This window comes from Ambystoma mexicanum, chromosome 11 (genome assembly GCF_040938575.1).
Source record: "Ambystoma mexicanum isolate Mex_15411 chromosome 11, UKY_AmexF1_1, whole genome shotgun sequence".
Taxonomy (NCBI): Eukaryota; Metazoa; Chordata; class Amphibia; order Caudata; family Ambystomatidae; genus Ambystoma; species Ambystoma mexicanum.
The window spans coordinates 1,377,879,361-1,377,899,383 of NC_090934.1; the positions used below are offsets into that span (position 1 = coordinate 1,377,879,361).

The 20,023-nt window shown below is 42.8% G+C and overlaps 1 protein-coding gene across 6 annotated transcripts in view; it reads left to right on the forward strand.

Annotated features, from left to right (window-relative positions):
• The window catches only part of GABPB1 (GA binding protein transcription factor subunit beta 1), an 841,719-nt gene that overhangs the window by 559,370 nt on the left and 262,326 nt on the right, over positions 1–20,023 (forward strand). For all 6 annotated transcript variants that reach the window (XM_069624968.1, XM_069624969.1, XM_069624970.1 and 3 more), the window contains one exon: positions 9,389–9,505. In XM_069624968.1, coding sequence (XP_069481069.1) covers positions 9,389–9,505 — 117 coding nt within the window. The remainder of the gene's footprint in view (positions 1–9,388; positions 9,506–20,023) is intronic.

The following is a 20,023-nucleotide window of genomic DNA, read 5'->3' on the forward strand; positions in this document are numbered from 1 at the left end:
TGCGTAAAGGATCATAAGTCCCTGTACAGATAGGATAACGATAGTCTGGCAGGTACTCCCTCCTTTTTCAAATTCGAACAGCATGTTATACTCTAAGCTAACCACAAGATGGCTACCTATGCAAAGCATGTGATTCTAAGCAGATATAAACACCAGAAAGACTATTATTGTGTAAGTAATGTGTGTCTTCTATCAAGTTGATTAGACTACTGCAATACACTATAAATGGACTCTCAAAAACGTGTATAATGAAACTACAGAGCCTGCAGAATGTGGCTGCCTGCATGTCTTTGTGTGATTGAGTTGAAGAGATCACATTTCCCCATCTTTGTGCATTGACTGGCTCCTGTGATGGAGAAAATTGTCTTTAAGGCCATGTTTATCATACATTGGACATTACACCAGCTAAGGCACCTCTTCTTTGCAAGGAATGCACACCGTACATTCCTGCTAGATTACTAGGAGAAGTATCTTTGAACCTCTTAGTCCTCCCCAAAATCAAATTGACTCTCGGGGAGGCGGGGCCTTTTCTTGTAAAGCAGCTAGCCTGTGGAACAACTTGCCTCCTGATGCTCAGTAAATAATTAACCATTTGATTTTAAAACTGAAGTTAAAAACATTCCTATTTCCTAGAAAGTCATAAGTCCAATATCTGCTTCCGTCTAGTGGCTGCTCAGCACACCTGGACCGGCTCATAGCAGCAAGAGGCCTCTTTGTGGTAAACGTTTGCACTTATAATAATGTACCAAGTATGGAGGTGAGGAGCAGTGATAAAGGAATAAGTAAACGTTTCTCACCATAATTTACTCCACGATCTCCATTCTGTAGAGAGCCCTCCCAACCAAGCCCCTTTTGATTAGAACTGTAAATGGAATTCGTTATTAAAGGACTGTTGACTGTTCCCCGGAGCATAGACATGGGAGGTGCCAATATGAGTCGTGGTTGCACCCTAGCATTATTTTTCTGTTCATCATTTAGTCTGCTGCACATCATGCCCTTATCCCATCCTGAATGATGGAATGTCCTGTAAGAATGAAGAAAGGGGGAAGACTATGAACTAGGAGTACAGTAGTCGTTCTAGTGAGTAACTTTCACTTAATAATGATAGTGCCATATTAAGAGAATAGCATGGTCTATGCAAATTCAACTGCAACTTGTGACTTGAGAATTCTGAAAACAATACGTGCTGTTCTTATCCGTTTATCATTCAAAACGTCTCCATAGTTTCACAGGTGCTAAACCCCAAATGCACCAAAGACAAGGGAAAACGCTGATTTTCCTTAAGGTAAATTTTATGAGCATTTTAAAGTATTATTTACGTTGTGTTTTTTTAATAAGTGGTTCTGTGTTTTTAGTTTTCGCTACTGGATGGCACTGAAGCACCACTCATATGCAAAAACTATTGCATTGTACTGCTGGTAGAATGGAGATGGGATGTCGGGGACATAAAGCTTGTGGAGGTTTTTTTTTATGACTTATTCACTGCTCATGGCCAGGCTAATCCCTAAAACCATTGCAACCACTACCTGCCCCTCCCTGCCCAATACTCATATTTCTGGGATCTCGCACGCCCCTGAGCTGTGGAATGTTATTCCTTAATTTATTAATTCTAGACCTCCGTTCCTATAGAAAATATCTGTTGTCTCTTTATAGAATAAAACAACCCCACACATTAGATAGCTTGGCAGGCCATCCATGGAACCGGATTGTGTGGGTCCTTTGAACCAAACCTTCTTTGATGAGTGCTGGTATCTGCATATTATGAAGCCACGCCCTCCTTATTCATAACCTCTCTACTTGACTACGGGGCTGCGCGCATCCGCTTGTGCGCTTCCCGGAGTGTTCTCCAGTGCCTGTTCGCCTGTGGACAATGCTGGCGGAACACACTGTCACCATAGATTTGTTCTTGCTGTGTTTAAAAGCACTCTATTGTACATGGACTCAGCTTCTATCACTTTGAGAAGTATTTATATATTGCATGTTCATATTCTGATATTATTCCATTCGTTTTTCTATTTAGATTGCTGGTATCTGCATATTGAGTTAACCCACGCCCCCCCTTATTAGCAACCTCTCGACTTAACTATGGGGCTGCGCGCATCTGCACGCAAGTATCCCGGAGTGCCCTTGAGTGCCTGTTCGCTGGCTCGCTGGGCGAAAGGGGTGAGGTAGTTTCTTTCATAATCTTTGAGGGGGCTGTTTGCCAGTGAAACACTTGCTTAACAACAAAACTGAGTGTCTGGCGTAAACACGGATAGTGTGCAGCAGTCAGGCGGTTTAGAGCCAGGGAGGTTTTTCCTTCTATGACACTCCGCCAGTTTTTCTGAGTGGGGAGGCCTCGCTCCTGGCCCTGTCCGGCACAGAACAGTCCCCTTCTGTCGGCACAGCCGCCTCCAGGTGCCCAGGTGGAGGAAGTGGCAGCCGAGGAGGAGCGCAGCATCCAGGATCTCATATTGAGTGAGCTTGGAGACCAGACTTAATGTCTGAGAGATGTTACCATATGGCTGGTCAACTATCAAAGTAACAGGGCGCATAAATCGTGTCTGTTCCGCTACTGTAGCAACGAACACTGAGGTCCTGCCCGTGGACGATACCATGAGGGTGGGTTCATCAAAAGTTCCCAATAAAGCAACTATAACAGCGGACTTCCAAAAGGAGGGGCCGATAAGAGTGAGAAGCTTGAAATCATAGAAGCTCACGCTGAAGCCCTAATGCTAGGGAGAAATTCTCCCCTCTTTCCCCAAAAACGTAGAAAGAAGAATAAAATACACAAATTGGTGCCCGGGAAAGCGACTAATAAACCTGCTCGCAATTCTTGGCGGAATGTGGTAAGGGAAGGACTGGCGGATTGCTGTGATTGTGGCGCTGGGCTGAACTTGGTGGAGGAAGAAGGGGCCAGTACTGGCCAGGAGGTCAGTGGCATAGCTACAAACACCTTAACTGAAGCTATGAAACTTAAAGGGGAAAAAAGAAGCTAATCAAAATAGCCTCATTGCAGGGACAGAGTTTCCAGATCCAAAGGGGGGTAGGGCTATTTACCAACTTTTTTCCAAAAAGACAGAGAAGGGGACAAAACTAGAATCTCGCCAACTTCTTGTACTTGGGAACAAAATCACAATGAAAAAAAAAAAGGATGAAAGGGGAGAGCTCATTATAAATAAAGAATACGCTCTGCCCGGAAATTTGAAACCCCCATTGGCGGCTAAACTGTAGTCTCACTTTCCCCGGGCAGTAGCACTAACAGACCCTGAAAATAGTGAAGCGAATGACAGCGTCTCTGCACTCAGACGAGAAAGGTCACCAGGGAACCCACTGGCTACTGAGCCTCTGGTCAAATGATTGCCCCCTAGAAATCAGTGGCTAAAATCAATGGTAAGAATACCTTGACCCATATACTCGGTCAACAGTGGAGGTGTTCATTGTCTACTCCCTCACAGGGTCCCAGGGCGCCCTCGCAGACCTACCAAGTGGATGTAGGGTACTACAGGAATTCATCCTGCATACACACAATCCCTAGTGATGCTGGAGTCAAACAGGATTTGGGGACAAGTGATCAGCCGGGGCGGCAAGATCTGATGGCCTATTGCCCCATGGAACAAGGGCCATGTCTGTCCAGCCCATTTCAGTGGCCCATCATCAAATGGGTGGGAAATTTCCACTAAGGTCCTCGACAATAAGTGCAATAGTGCAAACCTGTCGGCTGCTTCCACGCTTGTGAGTGAAGTGAAGGCTCCAGAATCTGTTTTTAACAGCAAATTAAATACAGTGCCCTGGAGACAACCCTGTTACACGGACGATCCAAGTATATTTCTGCACTTCATGTTCGCTATGGTGGCCCAGACTCATTGAACAGATGGAGTGTTTTAGCTTTGCTAAACGAAATCCCAAGCATTAGACTATTTACCACAGCAGACATAAAATTGGTTGATTTTATCCATCTCGATTGCTAGGATCCTGTCCGCTTGGTTTTACATTCCCGCTCAGTAAATGATGTCTTGCTGTTGGTGGTAAACCAATTTAACAAACTGATCTATAACATTCTTACTTTCAGCCCTGGATTCTCTAATGTTCAGCATGGTAGTTATCGTGAAAGATCTGGTAGGGGCATACAGGATGTGGAGCATAATCAGAGGAGTGGGAGGGCCCAATTTGAGGAGGAACAAGATCCTAGCTGGAGATGGTTGGCTTTAAGCTTACATGACTCCATATCCCAACTCCAAGCACTAAAAACAAATCTTTAACCAGGTTAAACAAGTGTCTTTGCTATCTTGGAATTCTAGAGGCTCTGGTCACCTACATGCCTCCATCAAACTTTGCGATAGATTAACCCAGTATTTGATAATTTGCATCCAGGAACCGTGGATGATATGCCCACTTGTTCTGGATGGTTTCGATGTTCGGATTGAGCTTGCCTCTAAGGGTTTGAGAGGGCGTCCCTCAGGGGGTCTTCTAATTGTCATCAGAAATGGGGAGGACATGGAAATAAGAGTGCATGCATGTATCCCATTTTGTTTTCGCAGTCTTGCTGGAGTTAAGTATGCTTGTCAACCCAATTTATCTTAATCATTAACATCTATTGGAATCCTGACTCGAACCTCCAGGTAATAATAGCGAAAATCAATTCCCTCATTATAGATTGGATGACTACTATTCCGAGGATGCAGATTGTCATAGTGGGGAATCTAAACATTGACATTATATGAGAGGGGTAAATGGGTGAGCAGTGGAGAAGGAGCTCTCTTGGGGCTCTTGACATCACTACAGGAAAAAAAAAGAATTTAATATTAGGGGTCCTCCGGGGTGCAGTAGAAAGAAATTGCAGGGACAGCTTTGGTCTGACTTTTTTCTAAATTGGGGCCTGTTCCCTGCCAACGCACTCTTGGGTGCTACCGATGATCCTTCCACATGGATGGATGGTTCACTGACTTCCACGATCCACTATATCTTTATGTCCAAAACCTTGATTGATGTGGCTTAAGATTTTAATGTAAGATGTACCCTGCTGTAAGAAGTACTCCAGGATGTTGGAAGTAGTTCAGCCAGGTCGGGAAGTAAACCCACCAATGTATACAGTGTTCCTCTGGAGGTGAACAATTCCAAATCTAGAACTGTGCGGTACAACCGAAACGTGCAAAAATTAAACATGCTTTTTATGACCAACTTTGCTGTAACAACAATTGAAACCAAGCTGTCCCTGTATACTCATGTCCACTTCTGTACCTATGTTGATGAACTTATAAGGAAATCAGTTAAGAGCCCTGGAACTAAAATGAGAAGATTAAGACATAATCATATCTTCGATAGTTTAGTCCAAGGACGAAAAAACCTGTTTAACAAAGAAGTACGCTGTATACTAAAAAGTGGTTATATTTGGGAGATGAAAATGGAGTGGGTGAGACAGGAAAAACAAAAGTAAAAAACGGGCTCAAAGGTCATTGGGCCTCATTACGACCCAGGCGGTAAGTTACCGCCTGGGTCGTACCCTTACCACCATGGTGTAAACTACGTTTACACCATGGTGGATGGCGGATTTACCGCCCCATTCCAAGGTGAGTGGGGCGGTGAATCCCCAATTCCCATTTTACCCTTCCCCATTCCCATTTTTGCCCCATAGGGCATAATGGGAGTGGGGAAGGCGCTAATTACGCCACCGTAAATTACGGTGGCGTAATTAGCACCATGGTCCCTTAGCGCCATGGATTTTAACGCCTGCAAAAAGCAGGCGTTAAAATCACCATGGCGCTAAGGGACCTTGAAATCAGGCGTTAAATGTCGGCGCCGTTTACGGCGCCGTTAACCCCTTAACGCCTGACTCGTAATGAGGCCCATTGTGCTGAAATGTACCAGTCCGATAGCGTATATATGTTTGCAGCCCCAAAAGACTGCACAGCCAGGCAATTCTGGATCCTGGTGAATACCATGGAATCTACTCAAATGATGACTCAACTACCCCCATCCCGGAGGAGGTTCGGGCAGGACACGTTGGGTCCCTTTATGTATCGAACTTGCGGCCCCCCTTAGGTCTGGACCTCCTAAAACTTCACTGGTGGGATTTTGAGTTTTTGATACCAGATATTACACTTCAAATCCAGAAAGCAAGCTCTTCAAGAGCGACGGGTCCTAATCAGCTCTCGATGCTATCTTTAAGGGAATCCCGATTTGTGGGCGAAGGCTCTTTACATATTATTTGCGGATATTATTCAAACTAGGTGCATTCCAGCTTCATGACACTTCTCGTATGTGGTGCCGATATATAAAAAGGGCGACAGGTCTTGCCCAATGATTACCGCCCAGTGCGCTTTTAGACGCGGACTCAAAAATCTTTGCAGGGTTAGTACTAAAACAGGTAGAGGATTGGTCCGATAGAAATAATAGTCTGCATATCAACAAATTTGGTTCAGAAAAGAAGTGGGGACCAAAGTGGGGGGATCTCCTGGTATCTATATTGCAAGAGAAGGCTTGGAAGGCCAATGCCCCTCCCATCTGTATGGTATGATATTTTATTTATATCGCGCTCGTACACAGGTGTTTCAGAGTGTGACCAGGCAAAGGGAGGGGAACAGGGGAGAACAAAAACAACGATCTTTCTAGGCCCAGTGACATTGAGAACACGCAAGTGCATGGGGAAGGGAAAATGGGGAAAGTGCATGGAAGTGGGGAGAAAATTGGGAAGTGCAGAAACATAGGAGAGAACGAAATAAATAATAATAATTAAAATAAATAAAGGTGATACAGTGGTAGTGCAGCTGTTGAGTGGCAAAGTGCTAGGTTAGACAGGTAGGCTGTATCTGATAAGGGCAGAAAAAGAGTGGATCAATGCAGAAAAAGATGGATCAATGCAACTATGGATCTTTCTCTAGCATTCAATTTGGTGGACAGGGCCTTGCCGGCGGAAACTGTATAACTTAGGGATACCGGGGGTCTTCTTTCCATTCTTATCCACCTCCATGAAGGCTCTCTAATACAAGTCTGACTAAATAAAGGTATATTATCTCATCCAATAAGTACCTCGAACGGCCTGTGTCAAGGCTGCATTTTTGCACCTGTGTTATTCAACCTCTACATGTGAGACGTGGGTAAAACTTTGGATGGTGCTTCTTTCGTGTCCCCAAAAATAGAGGGGTTTAAATTATGCTGGTCCACCTATGTACTAACCTAATCAGAATACCATTGGTTAACTATAACAAATGCATTTAAAAATTGTTGAACCATCATTTGATGGACTTATGATAGAGTGCAGGGGACAGGAGGGTTCCTAGCTTTGGATCCTCGTTTTTTGTTACTTCTTATACGGTTGTTGTGATCCTGTGCCAGGTTCACGTTTCCTCCCCCGCACCTCAAAAGAATATTTACATTTGTACACATCATTGAGCAAATCAATCTCTAACTATATAATATTAGGGAGTGCTTCTACTGATCTACCCCTTTGCTAAGTAGACGTACAACAGCTATTGGGTATGCATGGTTTCTGAATCATGAGAAATTAGCCATCAGGACCTCTATGCGACATTTAGGCTTTTCAATTTTTGATAATCCAAAGAAATGCCACTATCGCCAATAACTGCATGAGAAAGTCGGTAAGCAAATGGCATTAATGAAAAAAGTCGATAGTTAATATGGTAAATATTCAATGTGTCCCCTACTTCGCTTCTATAACTCCAAAATGATCCCACAACTATGCTAAGATCTGGAATTATTTCCAATATGGATAACAGCGGATCTATACAAGTTGGAGTCACGAATTTGGTGAACCATCCTATATTGTTTACCCAAATAAGTACCCCTACCAGCGATTAGATATGAGCTGGGTCTTCAATCAGTTGAAAGTATTGTGGAATGGAGAACACTGTCTGAGCACCAGGAATAATCTATATGCCTTATTAGGAAAGGGTTTACGCCAAGGGGTGCCTGAGGTGGGCCCCCTATCCAAACTACAAGAACAATGTTCTGTGACCCTAGTCAAACTGGGTTTAACAATGGAAACTCTTATATTCAAAAAAGTTCCTACAATATGCTGATTGGGCCAAAACAATGGATGCTGTTTCAAATACTACGCTGTACTACCAATTGGTGTCAAATTACCGAAAAATGGGCTTTCCTGAATCGTATCTTGTTCGCTTTCCTGACAAAAACCGTAGCCATGACTTTGAGGTTTAGATTCAATGTTTTAAAGACGGTTCGTCATTATGTAGATTTTGTAAATGTGACAACAGTAAAGAAACTTAACGTCATTTGCTGATAGAATGCTCTGCATTAAGGTTGGAATGTTTGTGCTGTTTTGAAAAATGTGTAACCAACTTAGAGTGGAGTTAGACATCCTATGGTGGAATATGTTACATGGTAGATCAGTCTCGTTAAAGATTGCTGTAGTACGATTTCTTCCTGATCCCTGCAAGCTACTTAAGTAATGTGCACCGAACGTGGAATTTTTATTTTGTGTCGAATGATGTGGATTTCATATGATTGTTTTTCTTTGAGAAGGCAGAGAATAGAATGTTTTAGCAGATATGTATATAATGCTTAGTGGGGTTTCTCTGGAATGTTTAAATACTCCAAATCCAAATTCTTTGTCGAATAATGTGGATTTCACATGTTTGCTCTTCATTGAGAAGGTGGAGAATGGAATGTTTTATCAGATAAGTGAATAATGCCTAATGAGTTTCTCCGGAATATCTTCGGGGGAATATCATACATGGAAGATATGTCTATTTGAAATTATGTGTCCTGGTCTCGGAAAACATACGTAAACTTACTTGATGCGTCTCATGAAATGTGTCTTAATTTTAGATATCAAGTTATTATATGTGCTGAGTTTTATGTGCCAAGAATTTTAATTGTTAATGTTTTAAACTGCCTAGTGAACACTTTTGTATGATCTTCTTTCTGTATTATATTTTGTAAAGGTTAGGAAAAGAAATCCCAAATGAATAAATAATATTTCTGGGATCTTAGTGCTAGCACCAAAGCAGCAACATGAAACATTGTGCTCTATAGGGCCTCCCATTGGTATTTTGAAGCAGTCATCAGAGATGTAATGCTGAATATGCACATAATGGTGGTAATGGGAGGGGGTGTTGTCTGAGCATGCAGAATCGCCATGTACATGTCTTCATGTGTCTGTTGTCATGTGAAACGGTCCAATCGGTCTCTGAGGTTGAAGGTACCATTTTTGTTGCGATGAAGGGTGCATAAAACAAGTAGTATCGGAGTTGCACAGATGAACAGTCTTTTCCCATCCAGTGTGTTGCATGTCCATATGCTTTTTGAACAGTCTATGGAAACGCTTTGCCCATTTCTAAGAGTGAAGTCAGCATTTTTTCCTAATGGCTTTACCAGCGTTTTTGTAATTGCTCGATGTGGATAATACTTCTCCACTGCTTTTTTCTAGATGAGTCTGGAGTCTCTTCTACTGTACAGTTTGGAAGCTCATCAACATCAGTACTTGCTACACTAGCAGCATTAGCAGAAGCCTCAGCGCCATTATCCAACTCATCCGATACACCAGGTTAGATTTTTCAGGCCAGTTTTTGTCATGAATTTTCAACTACATAAAATCACTTACAGGCAATGCATATAAATGCTCTCGCACTGTACTTTCAGCGAAAGTGGAATCTTCTTCCACTTAATAAGGGAACCTTCCTTTGTAATGTTCACATAAATGTTCTTTTTATTGTGTTTGTGTGAACATTACAAAAAAGGTTGTTTTATTAATCCACATTTTGCTAAGCTCTATGTATATTCTGCTTCTTTTACTGGAGTCAGCCTTGAGATATCTGTTTGTAGTTGTTACTCTACCGACTACCCAGAGTCAGGTAGACATGACGTCCAGCATAATTAAGGTGTTAAAATGCATGGTGGATTCCATTACCATATTAGGCTAAGTAAGAAAGGGTAACTAATGTTTCTAGGGCATAGGGCGGTGTCTCCTTGTTGGCAGGTTGTGCTCGAAAACGTGAGACATTCTATATTTGGTGTTAGGGTATTTAGTTTACAAAATTCAATTTCTTCCTGCTAATTGGGAGGGGGGAGGGGCTGGGAGAAAACATTTTCACTGCCTGCATCTAGTGGAAAACTACGAGACAAAATACATGGATTTTCATTTTTGCTCTGTTTTCTATTTCCCTGCATGTATATCATTTGGTTTCTTAGAGTAAGGGTGGGGGCACACAATTTAGGAACTTGGGGCCAGTGGGGTCCTATTTTATATGTTAATCTGATTTTTTTCAATGCATTATACATTGCTGTTGTGTTGCCCTTTTATAGACTTTATTTATGTTTTCTATGTTGTCATTATTACCTCCTGTTACTTTGGCTTGTTTTAGATGATAAGCTATTATAACATAATACTGAACAATAGCTCTCTCCTTACAAAGTAAATTCCTTATTTTATCCACAAGTTGTTATTTTATTAGTTTGAATAACTGCTTTACAGTCAATGTCTCTTTGTTAGTCTCTTATAGCTATGGGTACACAAATTGAAATCATCCACCAAAATGATTACAAAGTATATAGTACCCCTTGATCAGGTGGCAAGAATTCAAGATGCAAGTTACTCGCCAGCCATACACCACTTGCCACTTCAATGGTGTACATACAGTACACCATTTTATATTCGCCAAGAATATAATTTAGCCTATATTGGCTGCACAATTCATAAGAGTATTAAGAAGTCACTGGATTTCTATCTTCTGGAAAAGGTCAAACATACAGAAGACATGCTACCTTTGCTGTAAATGACAATGGGCATTACCTTTCAAGGAGCACACACACCATATTTTTACCAAGAAACCTACAGGAAGCATCAAGGGCAGGGTCAAAAATTGCACTTGCCACTAGCCTTTGGCTATTGATATTTGATTTTGTCTTTAACCTATTGTGCCTGTATTCAGAAGCTTTCAATAATTACCAAACTCCAGGCTTTTTTCCAGTTTCCTGAATATGAAGAGGAAAACATCCCTGGAGAACTATTGTTTCATAAATGTCAATTTGGATACTCCAATCATGTGTCTGCGATTACCTTTCTCAGCCTAATGTTCTTGACTCCCATTGCATTCCTGCATGGACAATAAATAACGTTCTTCTTATTAGGTTCGAGCTGGTACTGTGAACCACAGCTTTTAGCATGCAACATAAATGACTTTGTTTCAGTTATCTTCATATCTAACTGGCAATTGAGACCGAACTTGCAAACATGCCGCGGGCGAGGGGGGTTCTTTGGCTGCCTTCTCGCACTACATTCTTGTGTTGGGCAGAGGAGTTGACGTTTGTTTTTTCTGGTGGGGCAGAGATTGCATGCAAAATTTCAGGATGTCCCATTGTAAGTATAGGGATTTTCGCACCGATGGCTTGTGCCCCGGAGCACCCGCGTACTATGTGCCCCTGGCCATGGACTCCTTCTCGGTCTCATTGTTCAACACTGATTCGTTGTCTTTTGCACTCCTGTGATTACCATTCCACCACGTGTTGATTTGAATTCAAGTGATATTTTCAGAATTGTTGGCTGCCTGGCTGTTCCGCTTTCTGCCTCATCACCGCCGACTCTACCATGGATCTCAGTTAGCGGTTTCCACACTTGCACCCTCTATACCAGCAGCAGCTGTCAGCGTGGCGTCTCTACTCATCTCAGCGAGTCAGCAAATCGTGAATTGCTCCAACCTGTCTTTCACTTCATTCTTTCTTTGGGCGGTCACTCGCTCACACAGCTTTTCCTCTCTGGCACTCCATCACACTTGGATGTGACTGGGTCAGCTCACATTGTAAATCAACAGATCTGACAGTTCAGCTTTCCCTGCATCTTTACTGTGGACATTTCTCATTTTGAACTACCTGCTTTATGCAGGGGTGGACAGATGATCAAGGACTCTGAACAATAACTGCTTGTTTCCACTTTGTACATTTTCTAATGGTAGTGCTGCACAGCAATGGGTATACTTGCATTGGTCGTGATCTATACATGCTTATGTAACCAGTCATCACCATTCCTTTAAGCACTGGATTCCTCTTTCTCCATTCTGTACAGCATAGTCTGTGCCCTCCAAGCCTGGGCAGGTTAATCCCTTAGTTGAGCGCAGCATTTCAATAGGAAGGAGGGGTCAAGCACCTGGCCACCTTAATTTCATTGCCTACCCTTTCCCAGTCCTCTGCTTGTGTTCTACAGGTTTGGATTCCTCGCTACTAAACTTTGTATGATTCATGTTCATCATGTTTTCTTTCAGCAAACCCTTTTTCCTTTCTCCCATGACTTCCTTTTTACGCAGACTTCCATATCCAGGGCCATCAGTGACTGAGACAAGATAAATCTGTGCCTGATAGCGAGGTGCGGGATAGCCTTTCAAATGTGATCATTTAAACAAGACTACAGTTCTAGGAATTCTTTGACAAAAAACACTCCAGATCATCTTTACCTTTGCACATAGGAAGGATGAAGCTTTGAGACCTAGGATATGATCTTCTTTAAATTGAAAAAGATGTTCTAGTCTCTACTAAGATGCAAACAGACTATCGGTGGTGGGGGGGCGGGGAGTTCACATAAAAAATTTCGAAAGTGCAGCATGGGACAGTCAGTTTACTACAATGGGATGCAATAAAATAACCTGCAGCATATCCCTTTTTAAACTAAGAACAATGTGCAGTGTACGTATCCTAATGTTTTATTTACTTTTCTAAACTTGTTGGTGTACTCCTTATCAAACGATTTAATTGAGCCTTCGAGAATGTTAGTCCCTGGAGAGATGCATACTCCCACTTCAGGACGTGAAGTCCCAGTTGTCCATCATTAGTATCTTTTACACTGTTGCTTCCTCTAATCATGTGGCTCAGTCCTTTGGAAAATTATGGTGGGACAGAGGTTACTGGGGAGTCCCAGTGAAAGGAGACCCAATGTTCTCAAGGATTGCCATCTGGCAATTGTGTGAAAACTACAGCACCATGTCTCTGCATCATAGGATGCCTTACTTGCCAAGATTTTGGTCAAATGTTGTGCTCTCTGCGGGCTAGTCCCCGGGCAAGCTAGTATCAAGTGGTGAGAGGTTTAATTCGTTTCATTTTCTTCGCAGAAATGGCAGTTGCTTGTGGTTGCTTGATTGCACCTTGCTCTTACATCATTTGTCAGAATTTGTTGTAGTCTAAACCTCAAGAACAATCTGACCAGTTTTTTTATCCAAGAATTTAGCCAAGTAGTTTCTTACTGTATTTACCTTCGCTGGATGGTTGGAATATCTCTTGTTTTATACTGTGCTGCCAAGTCCAAGGTCGTAATCTAGTCCATTTCTATTAATTTTTTGTTGACTTTATTGGGATTTGTGGAAAGTTCCTCGGCTGCAGTGTTCAGATCTACCAGCATTTGTTTGTTTTTTGCTGCCCATTCAGACATGACAATGTTCTTTCCTTGCTCCATTTCTGTGTTGATAATATACATTGCACTTGATTTGGGCTCTGTGATGGCTTTCCTGTAGAGCATCAGTGTATTTCGTGATACAATTGCTGCCAGCGATGAAAGACACAGTTCTCTTATGATCAGCGTTATGGGTGTGGTTTTTGACAGACCGAGGACATTCCCCCAGAAATAGCTCTCTATTTTGACCTAGATAGATCCTGGCAGCTGTGGCATAGCATCAGACCCGTATATTATGCTTGCTGTTCCTTTAGACTTGTAAAAGTCGATCACTGGGATCAGGGAGTATCGACCGTATTTATTGTCGATGGCTTTTGCTTGAGATGTCGGAGATTTTATTTTTGCAAAGAGTACCTCTTGCATCGGTTGTTCCAAAGCAGTGTTACTTAGCGTCACTCCCAGATATTTGAAGACCTCTACTTTTTCTAAGACAGTACCGTTAGCAGTCCATTTGTACTTTACGACTTGTTTTTTCTTTTTTCCCCAAGTCTAGGATCTTAGTCTTTGTTTTGTTAATCTCTAAGTTGTTAATTTCCAAGTATTCTGCCAAATTATTTATCTGCCTTTGGAGGCCCACCGGCGTTAATTCGAGAACAATGATATCAGCGTAGAGAATTCTGGAAACCTTCACATCTCCTGCTGTAGGTGGGACAATTCTTAGGTCTTTCTCGGAATCTGCGTAATCAGCTATATAAGCATTGTACAAAGCGGGTGCCAACAGGCACCCCTGCTTTATGCCCCTAGACATTTTTATCTCGTTCGATAGGACCCCCGCTTTATTCAATCTCACTTGCGTTGTAGTATCTTGATACAGTGCTCGAATTGGTCCCATTATTACTTCTGGACAGTTGTTGTTTTCCAGTTTCTTTCACAGTCTTTCTCTGCTAACCTGATCGAACGCTTGGACAAGATCTATTAGTGCTAGGTATACTGTTTGGCCATCCTGAAAGTTTCTTGCTTTTATGGTGCTCACTAATAAGATGTTTGCTGTAGTCCCTGTGTTTATTGTAAATCCCGTTTGGAATGGATCGTCTAGTTCTGTGGCTTTTAGCCAATTCTGGAAGGCATCCATGGCAAGAGACCCGAATACCTTGCCGAAAACGTGCAGTAAAACCATCGGGCGATACTGACACGGTTTGTCTCTTGCACCCCTTTTGAAGAATGGAACTACTGTAGCTTTTCTCAATGAGGCTGGTATTTCTCTTGCATTGTTACATCTCCTATAGATTTCACTCATGTGTCGAGCCCAGGTTTCCGGATTTTTCTTCAATTACAGATTAGATATGCCATCTGGGCTGGGTGCTCTTGAATTTGACAGTTTCTTAATTTTGAACAAGATTGTTTCCGTGTCATCAGGGATTCACCATTGAGACATTGTACTTGTCGGAGGTTCGTAAATTGATGACGTTGGTAGTTTATATAGGTTGCTAAAGTGTAAGACCCATTTAGCTTCCCCAACACCAACAATGTTCAACAGTAGATCTTCCGTTGTGCCACTGGCATTTCTAATTAGCGACAAGAAATCTTTTGTATTTTTACTGTCTATTGCCCAGAGAATGTCCTCCGCATCGTTCTGGTAAAGGGCATGTCTTTGTTGCATCAGCCATTGTTTATAATGTAATTTAGCTTGCTTTAACCTTTTTTGATTTTCTGATGCCATGACTTTTTTATTGATTCTGGTTAACTGCCTCAATATTTTCCTTCTCGCTACCAGCTGTACATCATAAATATAGTGATGCTGCTTCTTTTCCTTGAGGTTGTTCCCTCATTTTGTTGTGTAGATTTGGAGAAGAGGGGTATAGTCAATAGCTTTAGTTATGTCTCTTTTGCTTCCGATTTTATTTGCCGAAATCTCCTGATATTTATTTGTAATTGACTGGATTGCCCTTTCAGATAACTTCACTCTATTTCCATGATGCGTCATCTCTAGTTCATATTGCATTTTCTGCTTTGTCTCTCGGGGCTGCCCATGTTGTTTTTAAGATGTTATGGTCGCTATTTTTAATTCTGAGGACTGAGAAATTAACTATCAGCCCCAAAATTTCCTTTGAAACCTCCGGGTCTTTAACTGGTGGCTAGTTTCTGGAGCTTGAACTCGTTAGAGGTGTGGTCCATGACCACTTTGTTTTATCATTCTTCTTTATGTGGGATCTTCTTTCTGTTTCCCCTTTTGAGACAGTTCCCTTTTATTTGCTGACAACTAGACTTGCTTTTTGTGATCTTCTTGGGCCGAGGGCTGCTCGCCTCACCTCTTGTCCTTCTTCGCGACTTTTTCTTTCTCGTGACGGGTCTAAGTGATCACTGCTGTCCGATGTACATTTTTTATTGTTTTTTGCAGTATTTCGGTTTTGGCTATAATTGCCCTCTACTTGGTCGTTACCCGACTGTGAGTTACTTCTTTGACTTGCTGTGGGCTCTTGTTTTTCTTCAGTCAGCTTATATCCCAAGATGCTCAATCTTTGTTCTTCCTCTTTTAATTGATTTCTTATTATTTTTGAGTTGATATGTAGGTAGGAACAATCTCTTCTGCCGCTGTGGCATGGTTCCACTATCCTTATTTTGGAGTTGCCGGAGATTTGGTATTTGTTGAAACAGCCAAAGAATGGTTGTTCTATTCAGAGTCAGATTGTCATCCCATTTTTGTTATTCGTTTCATCTTAAAGATGCAGTTGCTCTGAATTTTTTTCACCATTTCAGCTTTAGTTGTTTTTCACTGCTCTGACCCTAATATTCATTTTTGGGTGGAGTAACTCGTCTCTCTGGTTCCTGTCCATTTCTTCCTTTCGCTCTTATCACAAGTAGAGTTGCGTGGAGATCTGCTACCTGATTTTTTTACCTCCCTTGTCTTTATTTTTATATTCGCTGAAGTTTGTCTATCATTGCTTTTATAGTTCGGAGAAGGTGTTCTTGATTTTGCTTTGGGAGGTCTTGGGAGCAGCGCCAGGACCTTTCTTGGGCTCCTTATATTATGTTTGACCTCATTCCTTTATTTAGATTCTCCTGTCCTTTTTTTGGTGCTACTGGTTCTATTATGAAAAATTTCTTTTTTGGTTCCTCGTTTGCCAGGTTATTTTCATTAGAGTCCGCTTTCCTTTTGTATTCCAGTACTTGATGTTGTTCAGGTTCTGACTCTTCGAATGAGTAGGTGCTCCCATTCATCAGGTCAGCTGTAGATGTTAAGCTGTCTTCCACCAAAAGTAGAGACCGATTTTATTTATTATTTAAATCGTTTTTCCTTTTCGGTCAGTTATCTTTAAGTGCCCCTGGCTTCGGACTCTTTTTTTTTTTTATTGGTCAGCTGGTCCTTTTGTCGGTTTTCGGAGGCTCCCAATATTATAAGTACTGGTAAACACTCCTTTGGCCATTTCGTTTGGTTGAAAATGCCATAGGAGAATAGGTTTTTCGTACTTTGTTCTTTGTTTTTGGTCTTTCTCTGATGTTGTTTTTATTAATTTCGAGATGTTTTCCTCTTCTTGAGAGACACATCCGTTTCCTCTCCTCATTTTTTTGCCTGTTGGAATTTTAGTCTCTGCCATGGTGGATCCCTTCTGCTGAGTTTTTACTCCAGCCCTAGCAGGAACTTTATAAGCTAATTGATCACGTTTGTTCGCCATGGTCGCTCGTATTTCAGTGATGTTCGGTAAGAAAGGTTCATGCAGGTTCAGTGCTTACAATTGACAACGTACCTGAGTCCTGATCACATACCCGCAATTGCAAGCAGGTTGGGGCAGATGTAAGCCTTTTCGTGCAGCATGATGGTTTTAAAGGGCTGCGTAGTTCCATGCCCCAGTCATCCCGCGATGGGCAGCTGCTCCATAGTCATGTGTCGGGTGGCTCACACATTTTTGGGTGGTCGCACCGTACCCTTGATGTCTTGATGCTGTGGACTGCCGATGACTGCAATTTGCTCCGCAATTCACTCCGCAGTCCGCTCTGCGGAAGAAGCAGTCTTTAATGGTTGCTAGTGGGTCCACCCACAATAATTGCCACTGAAGGCAGACTCTGGAAGCAGGCTCTGAATCTGGGACTGCCGAAGACTGCAATTTGCTCCGCAATTCACTTTGCATGATTTCAAAAGCTTTTTGAAACAGTTAAACCATTTTAAAAGAGCATAATTACATCATCAGACACGATAAAGGGAAAAAAAGATTGGAAGACTTCCATTAACAGAAATTTTCAGCACCCTCCCAACTAAACAATTTTACTTTAGATTCTCCAGAGTGCAAATTCTTTTTTCCAGAAGAGCCTAAAATATATAATGCATGCTTCATTTTTTCCCTCCTTGAAAGTATCCCAGTGAACCCCAGGAGTGAGTTGATGGCTCATCCCGGCCGCAGTAAGGGCCATGTTTCTACCGCTCAACAGTGGGGCACAATAGATCAGCAAATGCTGGACCAACTTGAGGGCACCACAGCCACAGATTCTGCACATGCGAGCAGTCCTAGGGATGTTCAACCAAGTGCCCATGATTGCATAGGTCTTATATTGCCCACAAATTGACTGATGTATCTAGGAACCCCTTCTCGTGCAAGAATGTACTTGGTGAATTAAGCATTAATCGACATTGAGGCAATTGCCCAATGTACTGTTCACGATGGCAACTGTAAACCCTCCTTTTCAGAGTAGTTTTAAACCACAGGAAATGCCAGTTCAAAACGACGTCCGAAGCCATGAACAGCCGTCCATTTCCAACAGAAAGTAGACGATGCATGGCGCTACCCTGCATAAGGTGAGCCTTAGTCAAGCCAACACATAGAATGAGGGAATTCAAGGTATCAACACTTGCAAGTTGCCAGTGTATGTTCAAAGATGATAACTGAAGTCGCGCCATGTACGAAGAGATAACAAATTCATGGAAGATGGTCTGGACTGGAGTACGAGTGGGGAGCCGAAATAGCCTCTTAAGGAGGAGTGCTTCCAGTTTAGCCACTCCCTCGAGGTTACCCGGGTACCAGAACACTGCTCCATACATTAGGATCAGGCTAATTTTGGCCAGATAAAGTTTAACAAGGGTCCCGAGGGAATAGCCTCCTCCAATACGAGACATTTTACCCAGGGCCCTGATGACTTGGGAGCCCCTGAAGCTAATGTAATCAAGGCGGCAGCTACCGCGTAAGCCGTCGTCAAAGTGAATGTCCAGGTATTTATATTCCTTGACTACCTTTTCCCGTTCCAAATGCCATGTAATACAGATCTTTTTTTGGCCGGACGGTGAAACACCAGGATTTCATTTTCCGGATGTTAATGACAAGGTCCAGGGAGTCTGAGTACCTCTTTAGCTACTCCAGGGAAGCCCGTAATCCAAATGGGCTCAAATCCAACAGGATGTTATCATCCGCGTACCCAATCATTGGAGGGGGAAGATACGCCCAGCTTGGGGGAGGAGGGGGATCGATATAGGATTAGGCAAGGCATCACCCATATCCGCAAGATGTACTTTAAACAGAAGGGGATCCAGTCTACACCCCTGCTTCAAGCCACGGATCGTAGGGATCCATGCGGTAGTACTACCCGATGGATCCAGCCTTACTTTGGCCCGAGTGCCAGAATGAAGGTGGATGATCATGGCTGAAGGCCTGCGGGAATATTCCTGGCAGAAAGTTTAGCCCAGAGCTTGTTCCGGTTCACAGAGTAAAACGATGCGCATGTAGTCGATAAACGCAGTGTAGACCGTGCACCTACGTATAGGCCAAGTCTGCTGGATTATAGTCTGAAGGGCAAGGCAGTTAGTCGTAGTGCTCAAGCCCTTTCAAAAGCCGGTTTGGTTGAGGGTAATAAGCTTAGCAGCCTCTGCCCAGGACCACAATTCGTCAGGAATCATACCAATGAAGATTTTTGACGAGGCATCGCGAGGAGCCGATATTTGCCCCGATTGATGCATTCCCCTTTCTTCCAGATGGGTACAATGATGCGATCACAAGTCTGTGCGAGACCAATCCAGACAGTCCAATGCAATCAACCAGCCAACAGCATCTTTTTTCATTATCGTGCTACAGATGCCGTCAGGTCCTGGAACGTGTGAGGCCTTGCTTTCATTAATGATATTAAGGTTATAGTTAGGGGTATGGGTATACTGCCATCTACCCAGTGAAGCACACAGGGCAGGCAGACATACTTCCCATTCCCCTCCAGAGTACCCACAATGTGCTCTGTCCAGGCTATCGCCAAGGCACCAAGGAGCTCACAAGGGGTGTGAGAAACATCAACCGCCCTCCAAAATTCACGGGAATTGTTTGTGGGGGCTAAATGCACCAAATTCCGCCAGTAGGTACACTCAGTGGTGTAACGATGTTGCCTTAACCATTTACGGCAGAGGCACTTACCTTTATTCAACAAATGTGCACGTACAAGTGGTGCTACGTGCATATCCGAAATGAGGCGCAGTTCAAGTTGCAGGGCTTTCCTCTTGTCCACCAAACTTCTGTCATACCAATGGTGGTGGGATGACAGTAGGGTGATGGGTGAGACTTGTTTATCCTAACTAAGATAGCAGAGACCGAAGCGACAATCACCTTTGCATAGTCCTTGATCACTGCAACGGAATCGGCCCTAGAATAATCCACAGTGTTCCTCCAACGCTCAACAAATAAGTCAAGAGAATTGCTCAGGTACGCACAAACCTCATCCAGT